The 20,134-nt window shown below is 46.1% G+C and overlaps 1 protein-coding gene across 1 annotated transcript in view; it reads right to left on the reverse strand.

Annotated features, from left to right (window-relative positions):
- The window catches only part of LOC119445891 (nose resistant to fluoxetine protein 6), a 43,109-nt gene extending 33,946 nt beyond the window's left edge, over positions 1 to 9,163 (reverse strand). The window contains exon 1 of the mRNA XM_037710191.2: positions 8,875 to 9,163. Within this exon, the coding sequence (XP_037566119.1) occupies positions 8,875 to 9,010 (136 nt within the window). The 5' untranslated portion in view covers positions 9,011 to 9,163. The remainder of the gene's footprint in view (positions 1 to 8,874) is intronic.
- Positions 9,164 to 20,134: the final 10,971 nt, after the last annotated feature.

The raw sequence follows: 20,134 nt of genomic DNA on the forward strand, positions 1-20,134 counted from the left end.
CGCCCTCGATCTGCAAATATTTTTCCCGTTCTCTCTGCTGTGGCAATGTTTTGCGTTTCACCACTCGCTTTTCAAAAGGCAAGAAGACTTGGAATAAGCCGTCAAGAGCGACGACCTTCAATTCGGGCTGTCCAAAGGGCCTGCGACAGGGCTGAAGATCACGGTCTTCCGCCCCCGGTGCAGGTGCGGCCCGCGACTACGACATAGTCGTCTCTTAGGACAAAATAAAGTCTGTCTGTCTGTCTGTCTGTCTGTCTGTCTGTCTGTCTGTCTGTCTGTCTGTCTGTCTGTCTGTCTGTCTGTCTGTCTGTCTGTCTGTCTGTCTGTCTGTCTGTCTGTCTGTCTGTCTGTCTGTCTGTCTGTCTGTCTGTCTGTCTGTCTGTCTGTCTGTCTGTCTGTCTGTCTGTCTGTCTGTCTGTCTGTCTGTCTGTCTGTCTGTCTGTCTGTCTGTCTGTCTGTCTGTCTGTCTGTCTGTCTGTCTGTCTGTCTGTCTGTCTGTCTGTCTGTCTGTCTGTCTGTCTGTCTGTCTGTCTGTCTGTCTGTCTGTCTGTCTGTCTGTCTGTCTGTCTGTCTGTCTGTCTGTCTGTCTGTCTGTCTGTCTGTCTGTCTGTCTGTCTGTCTGTCTGTCTGTCTGTCTGTCTGTCTGTCTGTCTGTCTGTCTGTCTGTCTGTCTGTCTGTCTGTCTGTCTGTCTGTCTGTCTGTCTGTCTGTCTGTCTGTCTGTCTGTCTGTCTGTCTGTCTGTCTGTCTGTCTGTCTGTCTGTCTGTCTGTCTGTCTGTCTGTCTGTCTGTCTGTCTGTCTGTCTGTCTGTCTGTCTGTCTGTCTGTCTGTCTGTCTGTCTGTCTGTCTGTCTGTCTGTCTGTCTGGTCTGTCTGTCTGTCTGTCTGTCTGTCTGTCTGTTCTGTCTGTCTGTCTGTCTGTCTGTCTGTCTGTCTGTCTGTCTGTCTGTCTGTCTGTCTGTCTGTCTGTCTGTCTGTCTGTCTGTCTGTCTGTCTGTCTGTCTGTCTGTCTGTCTGTCTGTCTGTCTGTCTGTCTGTCTGTCTGTCTGTTCTGTCTGTCTGTCTGTCTGTCTGTCTGTCTGTCTGTCTGTCTGTCTTGGTCTGTCTGTCTGTCTGTCTGTCTGTCTGTCTGTCTGTCTGTCTGTCTGTCTGTCTGTCTGTCTGTCTGTCTGTCTGTCTGTCTGTCTGTCTGTCTGTCTGTCTGTCTGTCTGGCTGTCTGTCTGTCTGTCTGTCTGTCTGTCTGTCTGTCTGTCTGTCTGTCTGTCTGTCTGTCTGTCTGTCTGTCTGTCTGTCTGTCTGTCGTTCTCTCTTCACGCAAAGGGAACATTTATGCACATTCGACAGTCATCTATGTTGCAAATCTTGCCGTTCTTTTTCATTTTTCGTTTATTTGCTGAGCCTTATCATCGCAAAAAAATTGAAGTGCTTGATGAAACGGGCCGACTTGACTTAGACTTCTGAGATTTACGTGCAAGGAAAGAAAATGGCTCGAATTAATCAGTATGCAGAGCATATGATAGCTCGAGGACTCCACGTGACGTGCAACGAGGGTAGACTAGACATGAAGGGGCAAATCCTCAATGATGCTTTGAAGCACGCCGTCACAACCCTGGACTGTACACGCATGAACCACGTTTATTTTCGACTTGAATACGAAGATCCAGGAGCTAGGGCAAAATTATGTATTCAAGACTTGTTCCGCTTACGAGCAATGACGTCTGAAGTGCGTAAGCTGCGATGTGCCTCTCCAATACGTGCCTCTAATTAACGGGCAGAAACCTCCGGGCAGAAATACCTCAACTAGATAACCACTAAATTGCTTTGAACGACATTTCTTATAATTTAGAGAAAAAGATGTTTCTGCCGATTCTGAGAAAAAGAATTTTGATTTAGAGCTTGAAACATTGTGAAAAAAAAATACTTCAAATTAGTGCAAGAAAAATTCAAGCAGTAAGTATTGTATATCCATAGCCTATCGCAGTTCTGTAAACTTCATTTTTAATATACCTCGAAGCGGACAAATTTTATAAGTGAATTTTCAGCTTACCTTAAACTGTAACAGTACTTACGAGCGTTTTTACACAAGTGCTACTCCCGAATTATTAGGTGAACGAAGCGGCGTACTTGAATTTGAGCGCTTTAGATATCTCAGTGTGTGCCGCTTTACCGAACTGAGATATCCTGCGTTATTGCTCAGATACAGACGTTTGCGCACTATTTGATATAGCTAATTGCAAATTAAAAAAAATGCTCATGACTCAATTGAGAAATCTGCTCACTAATCTACGTTCGGTGCATGTCCCCCCCCCCCCTCCTTTCTTTCTTTTCAGTGCTACGAACCTCATCAAGGTGGAGCAGTGCGTTTCCAGCTACATGACTTCTATGTTCCCATGTATATAAAGAAGAGCTCCCCAGTTTAAGCCTTCACCTATCTGTGTTCTAGAATAAAACGTCGCATGCAGTTTATGACGCCGCGATTGTAAATGCCGAGAACCGGCGTCTCCGGCGTCCTTGCTATTCTGCAGGAGGAGGCGGAGGAATAAACATTTATTGATGAAAGGCCGACTTCGAACTCTGTCAACCCTTCGAGGGGCGTTAAATTCGCTATAGTATGGATGGTTGGGCCAAAAAAAAGAAATTTGTCGTACGTCGTCGCAGAATGGGCCCTATCGGTGATTACGCGATGGCATCTTGAAAAGCCACTGCACGCTGTAGTAGAGTACAAGAATGGTGGCCATGGGTGCCGGCCTTGTCTAGCGCTAATCCGATCACATTGCAAAGACACGCCTCGTTGCCAATAAAACACCTCCTTGTATGATTCAATTTAATTACGCGTCCGCTGCTGTTACACTCCAATTAGGAAGCCTGCCTATGTGCACAGCTGTATTAAATCAAACCCCTTAGAGTTGTGCCTAACCTAACAGACATCGTAAAAAGCCTTCTGCGTCCGCCGTACCGTGGGAATTTCCTTCTCGGGCCTCTGTTCTTTCCTCGAACTGCAGTGCTTCCAATTGTTCTTATGGCATCATTTGCCCCTTGAATGGGGCCACGTATGTTTCAATTATACACTAGCATATCGGCTAGTTGAAAAAGTAAAAAAAAACTTATTGGGCCCCTTGTAGCTTCAGAAAAGTACCATTTCGAAGGAAATGTGTGCAAAAGATGAAAAGCGCAATGTAACGGCAACAAACTTAACAATTCCCAGGACCTGCAAGCATTTAAACGTGCTCAAATTCAGCACACCTCCTCTTTGATAGGACGTTGAGGACAAGCATTTTGTCATTGGAGGGGAATGCATGCACAGAGTCTATTATTTGTGGCTTAGAAAGAATATAATGTATTATGGGTCTCAAACTACAGTGCGAACCCAAGCGATGGAATATACTTCAGTGGCGCAGCCTGGGAGTGGCTACAGGGCACTTGCAACGCCAACCCGCCACATTTGTTTTAGTGTGCGTCCTGGCCAGCGTCTCTACTGGCCCTGTCACCCACTCCGTCCTCGCTCAAGTGCATGTTTCCGCCCTGGAAACGAAATTTCTGGATACGCCTTTGATGTTGTTGATTGATTTTCAGGCTGCATAAGCGTTGCTGCTGTGGCCACAACCGTCCTACACTCTATCTATTGGTTCTACACATCTACACTCAACTCGTTCTAGACATCCGCATAGGTTTTCAAAGTTGGATAATAACTTGTACTCGCATTTAGTTTTGACAGTACGTACGAATGTGTGTGTGTGTGTGTGTGTGTGTGTGTGTGTGTGTGTGTGTGTGTGTGTGTGTGTGTGTGTGTGTGTGTGTGTGTGTGTGTGTGCGCGTGTGTACGTGTGTGCGTGTGTGTGAAAGTGAGTGAGTGAGTTCCCGCGGGGATGCACAATGCTTTTGTGAGTGCGTGCACATGGTAGCACTCTAGTGTGTGTGTGTGTGTGTGTGTGTGTGTGTGTGTGTGTGTGTGTGTGTGTGTGTGTGTGTGTGAGTTCCCGCGGGGATGCACAATGCTTTTGTGAGTGCGTGCACATGGTAGCACGAAACGAGGGCATCGCTATTAGCCCCAATATCCTTGAGTTACGCTCTCTCACATGTGGGCGTCAGCGGGGCGATACCGCTGCCGCATCGCACGCGTGCCGGCTAGTGAAGGCAACTTGATGCTGGTGGCCGACCTGCTCTGATCAAGTTTTTAAATGCGTAAGCATTTCTATGCTTACCCAACGAGAAAACTGTCCGTCCGTTTATCCGACCGTCTGTCGTTCTCGTAAGGCAATCGCTTTCAAGAAAGAGCCCGCAACAGCGAGCTACTTTACCTTCGCGCGGCCTGTCGCTTCAACGCAAATGAAGCGGCTTGAACACAGCGCTCACGAAGGTCTCAGCACACGCCGCACCCTGAACATTTCCCAGATCGCTTTCAAAATATGGGCCCGCGCGTCGCTCTTCAACGGAAAGCGGCGAAAACAGCGCGCGAAACTACCAGCAGTCGGTACTGTGTCTGCTTCGCCGATCGCTTTCAAGATACGGTCCGCATGGCCCTGCCAGAGTAAGTTTGATTGGTCCGTGCTGCCACCGGAGCCCTTTGATGACAGCTCATAATGGTTCAACACGGATGGTCAAGGCGCTAATGAGCGACAACGGCTTATGATGATCGGAAGGTCATCAGCGGACCTGGCTCCGCCACCTGCAATGCTTTGCTTGCGTTGTCAATGCACCTCTTGCCGCTCGTTCTTTTCATCGCCGGGCTAGTGTTTTTGCTGGCTCGATTAAGTGTCATAAGACTGATAATGACACCAGGCTGCTTGGGGATGAGCAAGCGGCACCATGCTTGCGCACACTTAGACAACCCCCGAGGAGTTCCTGCGTGAATTTTCTCAAATGTGAGTCGGCGGGTTTGTAAAACAGTATGTACGGAACGCTTCAGGACACTATTCTCTGCGAAATCAACCGAAGTCGCCGTCGTCACCATGCTTATTGTCGATGGCTCCTGGCGTCGTCTGCTAGTCGTCAGGGTAAACATGTGCGATTACGGCGTTAGTTTCTAGTCATTGCTGTTCTGCGATCGGCGCACACTCATAATGATTGGTCGGCTCTTTTGTGAAGATAAACTGCAGCATTTGTCTTTCAGCTACTGTATCTGCGCTGTTATACTGCGTTTTTCTGTGCAACACGTATTGCGTGTTCAATCGCCCTCTCCGTTTGCCAAAGCCATTTCAGTTTTGTTGCAGCCCAGCGCGTTAAGCATATCACGAACAACGTTAAATGTCAATCTCAGGAAACTAGGTGGTCACTGTGGGGCGTTAATGACATGCACTGCTTTAGTGGCATGGCCGCAAAATTCAGTTTGGAACGTCTGATAGAAGGGTGTAAAAAAACTTGCGAGCAAAACAAGGTTACGTAGTCTTGTGCTGCAGTGCTGACCGTCAATAATCTGCTGACTTTTAAATAACTTCAAACAAACTTGATCCTGTCCACCGTGACACCGCTAGCGCCGGCATGTTAGTTGGCTCAGCCTAATCCTTTCTTTCTTTGCTCCTGCCATGGGTATAGCGACCACATTACGTGGGCGTGGTTCGCCCAGCCGGGATAATTAGTGCTATTGCTTAACAAAAACAAACGAGAACGTTTTCTTAGAACCCCGTTATCAACATATTTTGTTCTGTAGGCTCATCATGCGTATTTAAAACTAAAACAAATACGTTGAGTAGTTGTTTGCTGGTACTTGCCGTATAAGTAGCTGTGGCGCTAAACACATAAAAAAATAAATGGGGAGGTGGGAGGTGCACGAAGGCGCAACAAAGTGTTCACAGGCTCTCATGCATTTTATTTCTTTCTTTTTTTCTAATATAATGTTTTTATTATTGCGCTGATAAACTGATGTTTTTTGAGTGGTTTCCGGTAGTCTGAAGGTGCCTTGAATTGTAGTATACTTATGATAACCTAAACAAACAAACTGTTTGCGTTAGAAGCTGGGAATAAGAGTTAGTTGCACGAAATTATTTTAAAGAATGTTTCATGATTGCGAAACATGATAGAGCTTAGTGCAACTAATCTTCGAGATAACCTTTTCAGTGAAATCATGATATTTATTCCTTAAAAGAGAAACGTTTTACATATGCAACACCAAGCGAAGAGTTATGTGCCTAACGTAAAACTTGTATTCCACTAAACTGCCACTTGGTCGACGCGACATTTTGCGAATGAGCCCTGTGATCGAGTGTCACTTCTAAAGCTATGTAGACTCTCGTTTATTACCTCGGAGTGATGTTTTATGACTGAGTCAGGAGATAGAATCCGTGCCTGCGTTATATTTTGAAAAAAAAAAATTCAATGAAAAAAGAAAGTGTATTTTACGTCCCAAAACTATCATATAATTATTAGGCATACCACAGTGGAGGACTTCGGGCTAGTTTTGACCACTGGCCTTCTTTAGCGTGTATACAAATTTAACTATAGGCAAACCTTTTTTTTACATTTCGCCCCCTTTGAATTGCGCCCGCCGTGGCCGGCGGCGAACCAGTGACCTCAAGCTTAGCAGCGAAACGCCATAGCCACTGGGCCACATCATGGGGAGGTATTACCCAACATACAATTGAATATACCGGGTGTTCAAAATTAGGCTTTACGGAATTTTTATAAAGCGCCTGAGGGAGGTAGCATCATTCTTATTATTGAGCTGGGTTATTCGATGAGGCGGACATTAGTGGCACGAGAAATCAAAACAGATAGTCAACTAATTAACAAATATTCACTAATGAATTTCTTAGTTAGTTACTTGATTTACTATTGCAATGAGCTACTATTGCAATTTACGAATTGTAGCCGGTGAGCTTGTCAGGCGTATCCACTTCGAATGAATATCCAGAATGCCACCAGTCTGGAGATGTGCGCCGTAACAATGCACTGTTGTTCCAATTAATTTTTACCAAAAGCTGTTTTATGCATTGAAGCACAAAAGTAATTGGAACGCCCGTGTATTTCGTCCCACACGTTGGGAAATATTATCTCGAAACTGAGGTCGTCCTGAAAATTCATTTCTCTGAAATAGTTGTGACTTATTTTGTATATTACCTATGTTTCACTCTATTATTACTTTTGTTATATTGTCTTGTTTTTAATATGATGTATAATCTATGACCAGTGCCTGTGTACCTGTGACCCCCCCCCCCCATGTAATACCCTCATAATGAGGGCCTTTAGGGGTATTTTGAATAAATGAATAAAAGTGGATGCGTCTTGCAAACTCACGGGGTACAGTTTGTAAATTGCAATATGTGTCGTAAAGTAATAAGTGAGCAGTTCGTTAGTCAATTTTTGGTGATTAGTTGAATATGTGTTCCGATTTCTTGTGCTACAAATGTCCGTCTCTTCGAATAACCCAGCTCAACGTCAAGAATTATGCTACCTGCCACAGGTGACTTTTTTTTAGATTCCGTAAAGCTTAATTTTGAACACCCGGCATAATATTTGTTGTCCGCCTAATGCTGGCATTTATAGAATTAACGCTAGTAAAAAATACAGGTAGTAATTGGAGAGCGCCGTGCTACGAGAGCACGCAGTCCGAGCTCGACGACACGCATGAAAACGAAGCTTAACGAATAGTCGCGGGTGAGGCCAACAGGTCAAACAGCGGCTTTTCTTGAAGTCAACACCTGCCTTTTAGCCTCCACAATTAGCAGGACTAAATTTCACAATTTTTTTCACTTCACAATACAAATATTTCACCATTTAGAGGTAGCCGGTGCTAAAAACGGTTTTATGTTATAGCAACTACAACATAGCAACCGGAGCAGAAGTTCAGTATATACTGACCATATATTATAAACGAAGTCCTATGCACTCATAATTGTAAAAAAAAAAACTATAAATCCAAGTTTCGCAAGGTTCTTATCAATGTTTAAGGTAAACAGTCCTGTTGACGTTCGAAAATATGCGCCTTAACACTACTGTATTTCTAATGTTAAGGAGGTCATCATCATCGTCCTATTTTAAGTCACAGAAGGCCGAGGGCGTCTCCAATCGATCTCCAATTATCCATGTCGAGCGCCGACTAACATCTCCTTTTGCCTGCAAGTTTTCTAATTTCATCAAACCATCTAGTTGTCTGCCATCCTCGGATGGTGCCTCCTTATTCTAGCCCACCATCAGTCAGCCGCCATATGCATTATTTGGCCTACCCAGTTACATTTCTTTCACCTAATCTCAAGGAAAATGCTGACCAGCCTCGTATGCTCTTCGATCCTCACCGCTTTCTTCCAATCTCTTAGCGTCAGTCCTAACATTTTCCGTTACATCGCTCTTTGCGTGGCCCTTAAGATTTTAACAGCTGAGCTGTTTAAGCCGGGTGTAATGTGTCTGCTGAATGCGAAAATGTGGGCTGATCCTGGCGGTGTGCAGGAAAGGGTCCAAGCGCAATGGCACAAACCTCTGTGAACTAGTGAAGCTGAACCTGTAAAAGTCCAGCTAAGCATGGTTGGGACTACATAAGCTTAGTCATCGATAGGCAATTGATAGCCAATCAATAGCTAATCGTTAATTGATCAACAATTAATAAATTCAGGAAAATGCTGGACATGACGTGCTAGTACTTAGCTTAGCCAAATACGTGGCCAATGCCTTGCGATAGCCAATCGATAGCTAATCAATAGCTAATCGATATTCGAATAATAATCAATAAATTCCGGGAATGCTGGGGATGACTTGGTAGTGCTTAGCCTAGCCCAAAATCCAGGACTAGCTAGGTGCCCATCAGCTCCGCTGTCTCTTTAGCATTGCGCCTGCAGTGCAAGCTATGCTATTTTTTTTATCACGCCTTCTTTGTTAACCTACAATTTTCAGCAGTTTTTACAAGGTGCCTTTCGCTGAAGCATAGAGAGCTGCTTCTTTACTTACGCCTCAGCGCCCACGGATCGAGATTCTGGAAAGCCCGCATGGTACGCAGGAGGCCCGCGTTGCACTCCGGAGTCACATCCGCACTCAGTAGCTTCCTCCTCAGAGACACCGGCATGTTGGCGAAACCACCGGCCATGGCGTTTCGGAACAGTTGCAGGTAGTCCAATTCATCATCGGCGCTCTCAGTTCTCGTCGGATCATCATCTTCGCTGGAGGCACCTGTCACGTTTTGGCTCCGCTCGGGCACGTTGAACAGCAAAGCTGAGAAGCACGCAGACCACCGCAAGTGTGAGCCTCATATTTAAAAGACCGCTTCTACCAACTCTCGTCTATGCGCCGATTATGCGCCGATTGTAAAGATAACGGACAGGCAGGGAGGGGTCTCGCAGCTTCACAACATCGACCGGGGTCATCCACGACACGTCGGCTTGCGTATCTCCAAAGGAAACTCACTGCGGTGATCAGTCGCTGCTGTGTTTTAGCGTTTCGTGTCCTGCAGGAAACTCACGCGCACCGATCAATCGCTGTGACGCGTTTTCGGCGCGCATCGAAGGGCTTCGCTTTCGTTCAGAAAAGAAGGACCAACACTCGCACCGGGCGCAACTAACGAGGCGTGAAAAAAGCGTCGGCAGCGAGGCTTTTTTGTTGGAGTTAACCAAACGTATAGACGGGAAAATGCGCAATGCCAATGGGCAGAGTTCGTGAAGGTCTTCAATTGGGTGTGAACGGGACCTCCGCGGAGCAAATACGTCGAAGGCCGACACTATTTTGTTCTATCCACCAAGCACGAAAGACCCTCGTTAGAGAGGCGTCTCGGGAAAGTTTCTTGCGACACACTGTTAAGAAAAGTGCACCGCTTGTCAACCCGATCCGCAGCACATCGGGGTCGGCTCGCGCACAAATCGGGAGACAGGACGAGTTGTTTCAATGCGCCATGGTCGATTGGCAGATGCAGTCTTCAGCAGAAGAGTACACATACACCAGACAGATGTTCGAGAGAGAGAGAGAGAAGGAGAGAGTAAACATGGTCCATCTAAACACTGAGGATAGCCTTCCACACTTTATGAACTCCCCTCCCTCCGTCGCGCCCCCACCCCTCTCTTCAATGCTCCTTACATGCCAACATTCTCCTCGCGCTCAAACGTCTACGTAAGTACGTGTTACAGTGGATGGTGATTCAATATATCGTGCCGGGCTTCTTTCCTCATGGCGCCCTCACAACCTCTTGCGCAAAATGGCTCGCTGCCAGACCGGTCAGATGCACATCCTCTCCGTCCACTCAGCCTACGTCGAATGTTCAACTCCACTTTTGTTTTCGCCTGTAGTTTCTCGAGAAGCGAAAGTCACCCGCATGGAGAGATAAAGAGTAACATGTATATGAACCCCTTGTTTGCCTTTTATTTTTCTTTTAATATATACTTATGTTTAGCCATCATGTATTTTACACTTTCATGTTCGCAGGGAGGGAACGTGACAGTTAAAAACAAAAGACGATTCATATTTTTCTGATATACAAGACACAAGGCGCGCTGTGATTACCTTTGTGAACTTCGGAAGGCAGAATCTTGAAGTGCTTTTATTGATTATTTCAGTATACGCATTATCCGTAGAATGATGTCTGGATCCTTAGCTTGTGGCTGCTAATGTAGCCATGCAAGAATAAAGTAGGAAAAAGGTGGTTCGGCATACAAATATCCAACTACACTTGCACGAAGGCTACATACATAATCAAGAGCCGTTCACACCAGATCCATAATTCAAGATATTATTTATGCTTCAGTTCCTCCCATTTTAAATTTTCATTTCACGTTCACATCAAATGTCACTTTTGCGGGATAGCACGCCTATACACTACACATAAGCAAAACTAAATAACTGGCCTGGTGTCACGGGTACGATTCGGGCTGTGGCGGCCGTATTTCGGAGTGGGCGAAACTAAAGAAAGCTCGTGTAATAAAAATTAGGTGTACGGTAAAGAACTGAAGGGGGTCGAATTACTACGGCATGTTTAGTAATTAAATCATGATTCTCGCTCAGCAAACCCCAGAATATTGTTTTGTCTCGCGAACGTTACGTAGATGTAAAGCGAAGTGGCGCATATTTCGATGAACGCATTCGCAATAACGTCAGGGCAGTACTGCAGAGATGCATCGCTGTGTGGACTTCCGCCATGTGCTTACGCCAACAGAATATTGTGAAAAGGTAACGGCGATCTCTGCACCCAGAAGGCTTAATTCGCTTCAGCGAAAGGTAATGCTGAATCTTGAGCATGCGCAGCACATAAATGTTTGCATGTGTCAGTGAAGTTAGGTAGCATATGTGTAAAAAAAGTCCTCTTTTTATGGTGGTTGTAATGGCCATCGACATGCGGCATCAGAAAAGAAAGTTGCCAGATGCTTAGCACAAGCCGCAAGGCTCCTGATACTTGAAATCCTCAAAAATGTTCCAGTATTAGCAGATGTATACCGTGGCTATATGAACCTTTACGATATCAGCCGCTTGGGACAGGCTACCCACGTGACGGGGAGTCAGTGGTTCTAACTTGCCGTCTTACTCGTGGGGATACAAGATAGATAAGCTCCGCTATCTTCAACATGGCAGTTGAAATAAATATGTGTCGCCATAGCCAGGTTGGCTATGGCGACACTAACAAGAAGGCGTTACTTGTGCCGTCATTCAAAGGGGCTCTTCATACTTAATGAACGCCTGGCCAGACTGGATATCGTCTTCGCTATAAGTCTCCCCATTTGTGGACGCATTTTCTAAATAGCAAAGCCCCTTCCTTAAAGAAAGGTGGTTGAACGCGAAGTTTTTTTCTATGCAAATTAAATCAAAATCAAGTCCAAAGACAACGATCTCGCAACAAACCCCAGAAATGCTGAGTGACCCGATGCGATGCATATGTGATTTGATTGCTTGTTTAGGATTCTATTTTTTGAACCTTGAAAGGGGGGGGGGGTTGAATGAAGACGCATTTCGTTAAGTTGCATAGCCTTTATTTTAGATCATGCAGCCGTTGATTACACGCACACACTCACACTTTTACGGACTACATGCCGTTGCCGATACACGGGATCGGCCTTACGGGCACAATCACTCTCGCGCTTACGTTCGCGTACGGCACACTCTTCTGCCGTGCGCTGCACCCATGGCCTACCCATGGTGACGGCCAGGAATGCATTGCATGACGCGCGTAATGCAATGCAGATTCGTCTGGGTAGCGTGGCGTTGTAGTTCCCATTGTTCTTATCGGTACAACTGCGAATGTAAACTGTAGTGTTCAACGATACGTATGTTGTGCGCCGTTGTTCTATTGCGTGCACAGATGCGCAGATAGTTCCATTGTGTAAGTTGGCTTTCTTGCAGTGCGTTTTCGGCGCTCACGGACGAATCAGTGAAACATAGAAGGCTTCGCTTTAAAACCAAGGACTCCTGAGCGAAAACTAGCGGGACATTAAAATCACGCTCTTTGTTTAGCCTGGACCATGGTTTACTCAGCTTCCGAGCGAGGACACCATATATCCACTCGGGGGTAGTAAAAACATGAACACGGCTTCGAGCGTTTCCGAAAATCTTAATGTTCGCTGCCAGTGTCCACTATTTTGGACTCTTCAGTACAGCTTAGACAAATGTTTTCCGAGGCATTCCAACTGCGCGATTTATCAGCCTGCATCCTGGTTTATCCTGCTTGGTAGCCGTAAAAAAAAATGGCTGCGAGTAGCTCACCATGCGTTTTCGCAACTTGTTTCCCCATTTGTGAACATGGCTTTTTGGCTTCTAAATGCTTTTTATCTCACCAATTTCTTTTCTGTGAGCTATTGTAATAGTGGTTCAAAAATTTAAAAGACAGTTACTCATTTCCTTGCCTACACGATTTTCGGTAAGGAATAGACTGTATGAGGGAGACATGCCATGAGCTTACGAGCCTTAATTCAGCGTCATATGACATTTTATTTTTTTACTTTTTGATGAGATGGAGGAGGAGAGTGGGCAGGCGATGTTCCTAGACGTTGCTGCCAGACAGAAAAGTAATAGGCTTCTTCCAGGTGACTTATCCGAGCACCGAGTGGGGAGCTGAAAGCAGTCGATTATGATCGGCGTAGTAAGCGCATGCAGAAAGCGGGCAGGTGCATCCTATGCTATTAAAGCGAAAGTAGGGGCCCAGTTACGAGGAAAATCAAACATGAGAAGAGGTAGCTTTGTTCGCCAGTCACGCGTCCTATAACCACTACGATAGTTACGACTGTGATTTCAGATTCATACACTGAATATATAGCCCTCTGCAAAACACATGCGCACTTTATCGACACCAATAGGCATTATCAACCCAGTACCCACCACAGAGGTTAAGTGGTGATGGTTTTCTGTTGCCGGTACGCAGAAGTTCGCCGCATACCGATGTGGGCCACATACGATAACAATCGTGTATTGCATGCATTACGTGTGTTGGACGCTGCGAGTGCGTTAAGGAGCCGTGTAGGTCATGAAACTTAATTCGGAGCCTTGTACTATAACCTTCCTCACAGGCATTGTTTCTCTTGCGTGTAAAACATCGTCCATCTATAATCCGTTTCAACATCCGAGTATTTTTACTGCCGAAAATATATGCCCTACAGTACGCATACTATTCTCTATGACAATGGCAACCATACGTAGTTTTGATTCTAACGGAAGCCGCGTGATTACGCTATGAGAAAGCAACGTTCTCGGAATTTCCCTATAGGCTAATGCTCATCTCATAACTTCTGAGGGCTAGGATACGCCTTTTTATTGCAGCGGAGAAGCTTCCTAAGGGAGAGATAGCGAACATAACGGCTGATGCCTCTTTCTTTCCGTGTAGCTGCGTGCGATTGGCCTCAAAATTGGGCAGACACTCCTGGCGGACCTGGCGGACCTTGATGGATCTCTCTTGCCTCGTCTGCTGTCGAGCAGCGTGTACAAGCACATGCGTTCATTGGGTATCTTGCGGCATGCGTGTCGTACGGCACCATGGTTAATTATTCCGGAATAATTGTGGACCACCTTCGATGGTTTAACGCGCACCTAAATCTAGTGTGCTGGGTGCGCGTTAGCCAATCGCATGGGGTCAAAATTAATCTGGATACGACAGCGTTCCGCATGATACTCAATGAGCACATGAGCATGTTTTTATAGCGAGAGCAATTATATGAACACTCAAAGCGGATTTCTGCCATCGGCGTCGCCGTGAGGTTCCGTAAGACGTCAAACGGCGATGAAATCGTCGCCGCGCGCCGTATGGTATATGTGCGAGTGAAAGCGCGCGTGAGACGCGCACTTTCACGGGGAGTTAACGCACGGCGGAGAGCAAACGCGCATTCTGCGCCATGCTCCCTGAAGGGCTGCAGAATTAAGCGTCTCTTTCCTTCTTTACAATCACCATATACATAGATCAAACGCAACTTCTTCCGTCGCTCGAAAGGCCGTGGGGGACGGGAGGGAGGGAGGGGAGGCGACGTTTAGCTGCGGCAGCAAATGCGGACGCTGCGCCGTGCTCCCTTATGGGCTGCAGAATTAAGCGTCTCTTCCTTATGTATAATAAACACCTCCCTATTTATATAAAAACGTTGCGAGGTGACAAGGTGGTAAAGACTTCGGACGCTGCTCGACGAGTGTCCCGTTCTGATCTCGTCGAAAACCTCCGAGCCGCCCCCAGAGGCACCGGAAATAAGGCTCCTTGACCGGCAACAGTGACCAACACCGCGCGCGTTCGGTGCGAACGCGGGCTAAACGCCGACGGCGTCGACAACAGTTCTGCGCGTTGCTGGCGCTGCTGCATGTCCAAGTTTATACAGCTGATAAAGTACTATCCTTACTCCGTATAGCTCTCTACTAATTTCCTATCGGAATTGATGCTTCGCCTTTCGGGTGAGGCTGCGACATTTTTTTTTTGCGTTTCATTTTGACCCCTATTAAATGCGACCGACATGGCAGTGATCCAATCCATGACCTCTAGCTTAGCAGCAGAACGCCATAACCAATAAGCTACAGAAGCGGATCATATTACAGGAATGCTGTATTTTGTATACGAGTACAAGATCAGCATGAAATGACGCCTTAGGTAAGGGATGAAATGGCAATGTCGATGCACGCCGTACAAGCTCACAAAGCAGGATGGAAGTGTCAAAACTTAGATAAAATACTGATTTGCTAAAGTGCTGCTAGCTCACCTCTCGCTCTTATTTGACACGCACAAAAAAAGACACTGTTATGCGTTTGTTGTTAAAAAAATAGAGAATTTGAACGGACACTGCATTTATATGTTGGCTGTAGCCAAAATGCCTAAATTGTTTGGCTGAAATGGGTCACAATGAAGTGCCGTTATGTACATTTCGGTACAACCCATGGATCTCCCATAATTCACGGATGACACTGGCCCCTGTAGGTGGCTGTCGCGGTCAACAGTGTTCTCATAATGCAAATTTGTTCACTACACTCAGGGTCCGTTAAGCATAACTGTGACCTTGCAGTCCAGCGGGAAATTTAGCCCTATAGCCCAAATTCCTCGATGTCTCACCGCGTCATGAGCGCACTGGTTCTCTCAATCGTCGTTTCGACGTCAATCGTTTTCCAAGTATACCGCGAAATTTCGTTCACTTTCACGATCTACCCCTAGAAATCCCAAGACCATTTTTATTCCTGTTTTGTTCACTGGCGATATCTGAATATATTCCCGAGAGGGGGCACGGCATCAGCCAAATGATCACGGACAGGTTCTGATGAAAGAAAACCGCGTGCTTCATTTTCCTGTTTGTACAACACGTAAAAAGAGCGGCTTGTTGCCGTTGACGACACTCAAGCCGTCATCATAAGCAACAAATGTGCGAGCCGCCAATTAAGCTCGCAGACGTTGCGCCACGGCCTTTTTTTTTTTTATATTCGCTCAGTCAAGGTCGCCCATGCGTGGCCAGTTTGTGAATATTTTTTTTTTTTTTTTTGGCGTGATTCGGTTTCTCCCTCGTCTTGCCTCGCGGAGGGCGGGCGGTTCGGAAGAGTGATGGCATTCGATAGCGCCGTTCGGCGCCAATGCCTCCGCGATGTATACGATCGCGACCTCGCTTAACCGTGCCCGAGGATGTTAAACATGAACGTTTGAGTGCGGTGGGGTCGCGCGGGGACCCAGGGGACCTGGGAGGTCCCAAATGCCCTGTCAGAATAAAGTTTTTTCCTCCTCCTCCTCCTCCCGAGGAAGGGAAATAGACAACGAAGCACCGCGCATTGCCGAATAAACAATGTTGCGTGCGCACAGAAGGTAACAACTGTCTTGCTTGCTGCAGACGCGGCGTATGCCGAAAATCTGGTTGAAAGTATGGTACTCGGTCACGAGGCTATATATAACGCTGCGACTAAATCTCCTAGTTGAGATTTTAAGGACATCTTTCACTGATAATTGATTGATTGATTGATTGATTCGTTGCGTGTTGAACGTCTCAAACCGACCCCGGCGCTATTAAAGACGCTGTTGTGGAAGACTACGCAATAATTTTGACCACCTCGCATTCTCCAACGCACACCTGAATCTAAGTACGCGAGCTTCTTTGTATTTAGTCGCCATGAAAATGGTGGCCGCGGCACAGCTGCGAATCGTACCCGCGACCTTGCGCTCAGCAGCAGTATGCGATAGCCACTGAGCCATCACGGCGGGTGTTCCGTGATGCACCTTAGTTGCCTATATAATATCCCCTATATTGAAAGCCGATTCTGTGCTTGCTTAGCCTTAAAGTTTGAGATCTTTATCTCATAGCAGGCTCTTTATCCGATGGTGACCTTATCCAGGTATCACACATATTTCTTGGCGAGTATCCCAATGTAAGTCGCCGCTCTGTAGCACATTTTCATCATTAGCTTAACATACATTCTAACGTACACACGGTACGCACACACGTACACGCGTGTGTGCGCGAGCACACACGGTGAGCTCGCGCACACACGCGGAGGGCCTGAGCAATTCAAAGGCGTTCACATAGGCCAGTCGCCCTCAAGAAAGACAACAATGCCTTCACAGCTTTGCGGCCGACGAGCGATGGGGATGGTCTTCAAGCAGCACCTGCACGGACAATGGCCGATCGTCAAGTCGTCGCAATGCGTTCGATAATGTGTTTTCTTTCCGACTGAAATCGATCGCAGTGACACAAGAAATGTTCGATGTTCTCTTCGCTGCCGCAGACGTGGCACGTAGCACTTTCGGTCATTCCAATCAAAGCACAGTACGCCTTCGTGAAAGCCACTCTCAACCACAGCCGGTATAGAAGCGATGCCTCACGTCGGCGAATCCCGGGCGGAGGTCGGAGTTGGAGGGAAGGGTTCAGTTCGTGTAGCCTGGTGCGCCTTATATTTGGGGTGTTCCACCCTGTTAAATACAGCTTGCGTGCCAGGTGACGAAGCTGCCTTCCAGGGTCTGTCCTGGAAAAAGGAATCGGAACGCTGTGTTGTTCTTGATGTGACTCTCAGGCAGCTTTGTCTCCGAGATCATTTCCACTGATCCCGCAATGGCCAGGGAGCCACTGGAAAATAATTTCGTAGCCTTTCTGTTTGACGTCGTGGTGTAGTTTGACAACTTCGTACGTTAGTTGTTCGTGAGCTCCACGTCGGAGAACTGCCTGCATACTTTGTAAAGCCGGTCTCGAGTCGGAAAACACGGCCCAGGTACCAGGACTCTCTGCGTCTAAAATTGAAGTGCACTGCGCAGAGCCGCGAGCTCTGAGGCCGTGGACGTCGTGACATGCGACGTCTTGAATCGCACTGTTACTCCTCTCGTCGGTATAAACACAGCACCGCCAGAACTGGTCGATGCAGTCGATCCGTCAGTGCTCCCGCAAAAAAGAAATTAACCCTCAATGCTCTACTAGATTTGCTCGTGGTCAGCGACTTGATAAATTCCTTCCGAAGAGTATAGTTTATATGCATGTTTAACTTCATCTACGTTTCCATAACCTCTTCATGCTTGCGTTGTTCTTGAAGTCTTATCACCTCATTTTTTATTATCTTTATCTACATTTTCTCAGTGATCCACGGACTTGCTATTTAAATAATTTGATATTGGCTTACATTGGTGTTGGCCGAATTTTGTAATTTCATTCTTTTTTTTTCACTGACAAACATTTGGGCTAGCCCGCACTTTCTGTGGCTAAATTTCCCGGGTTTCACTTTTATTCGAAGAATAAGCTGCTGAAAAATGTGCTTCCTTCATTGATTTGGAAGCAACTGAAAATATTAGGAACTATTTATTTATTGCAACTTTTCCGCAAACAATAAGTTCTTAAATGATTAAGGAGCGATAACGTGTGTGGATAGTGAACTGAATCTTAAAAAAATAAAAATAAACTATAGATACGCAGGAAGAAAACAGCATCTTCCGCAGTTTCTACGATTGTGCGTCATGTACACTATAAACGGGGTGATAATTTTCTACTTTGGAGAATCTTAAAGATCGCCTTTGCAGATAGCTTAATCCTTGTCCTTGAGCGGGAGAATTCCAAGAGGCAGATACTACTAACACGAGAAATTGAAACGCAAATACAAATAATTAGCGGGAATTTCCTAATTAACGCCGTAATTAGGTAGCGGCACATAATGCACTTGAAGAATTGTAACCGGTGAGCTTTCAGAACATATTCATTTTAAATGAACTTCCACGAAAACACCATGCAGTGTCGAAAGATTTTTTCAGTAAGTGTAGGATGATATAGATGGGCCTTCAGTTAGTTTCGTGCTTCAATGCACAAAACAGCGTTTTGTTTATATTGTGTTAAATATTGGGAAAACAGTGCATTTTTACCTGAAAATTAATGGTGCATATCTGCGAATTGGTGTCACATTCTGGAAATTTCTTCGAAGTGGATGCGCCTTGCAAACTGACCGGCTACAATTCCTAAATTGCAGTATGTGCAGTAAAAATAATCATTTAAGAAGTTCATGACTGAATTTTCGGTAATTAGGTGAATACGTGCTGAGATTTATCTTGCATGTAATTTCCGCTCTGGATAATCCAACTAGACTTAAGTTATCTGCAAAAAGCAATTCTCAAAAATACAATAAAATTATGGATACATTGCTATGGATATGTCTACAGTGTACACGTGCATTATGTCGAGTGTGGAGCGTTTTCTTGTTCGCGAAAAAAAAAAAGAAGTAGCGTGACTCAGGCAAATGTAACTGGTTTCAAATGACACTGACCAGCCCTCAGTTCTTGAGGTAAGAAGACTCGAAGGACGATGCGGTGATCTCGTGGAGCCAATGCACGCTGGAACCGCCTGTATAAGCACGACCTCTACAACAGAAACCACAATGGCATGCAAGCACCTCGTCACCACGTGGTCTAAGTGTTCTGCACCTTTTCGGTTACATAAGGTAGCACGAAATCGGCGTACGCTAAGACTCCTTTGTCTACCAGCCTTCATTGCTTCATTTCCGTTTTTTTTTCTTTCTCGTGCATGCTTTACTGAACAATGACCCTGAAAGATTATTACCGACACGTGTATTCTGGAGGCCAACTCGAGAATAATGTCGTGCCCATATTTCTGCTCGTTCGCGAAACAAATGATCCCGGAAAAATTCTCAGTGCTCAAGGCCTGTCATTTCTCAGTATTGTGGAGCTGAGATAACTTATAGCACGCGTGTGCTCTGGAAAGAACCCGTAAGCACCGTGTGAGTGCTGCAGCAGCTGCCTCTCGGTTACGTACATCGCTTGAACTTTGTTTTTACTTGATTTTTGCTTAGTACTGAGTATCAATGCCGTTAAACATTATTACAGCAACGCTGCTTATGGCTAGGGTTCCGTGAATTTTTCGTGTCCTTAAGCAGAATCTCAGGTACCGCGCGAACGCGCTAGTGCCACTGCTCGCGCGTTTGTCGTTGTTCTTTTGCCACAGCTGGCTTGTCGGCGTCCCTCGCACATGCATTTTGAGTACATTAGTTATCAGTAGGCACCATTTTCAGGATCAGTAGACTCCCAGGTAAATAATAATGGTTTCCCAAAGATTTGCCACTGTGCGACCTGCATCGGCCATGTGTACGTTGGCAGCGTGGTCAATCAAGAGTGGTCGGCTAGTGTTGCGGCTACCTGGGCCCCTACATAATCCCCCTGTCCAGCCTGGGCTCCATTTCCTCTCCCCTCTATATATAATAAAGATTATCGCCCCCCATGCCGTTCTCCGCTTTGAATTTCATTTCTCTGCTGTCCTCGTAATAGGGAGGTCACGTATATTGCGGACTCCCGAGGAGCAACGCGCCTATGAAGAGC

This window comes from Dermacentor silvarum, chromosome 3 (genome assembly GCF_013339745.2).
Source record: "Dermacentor silvarum isolate Dsil-2018 chromosome 3, BIME_Dsil_1.4, whole genome shotgun sequence".
Taxonomy (NCBI): Eukaryota; Metazoa; Arthropoda; class Arachnida; order Ixodida; family Ixodidae; genus Dermacentor; species Dermacentor silvarum.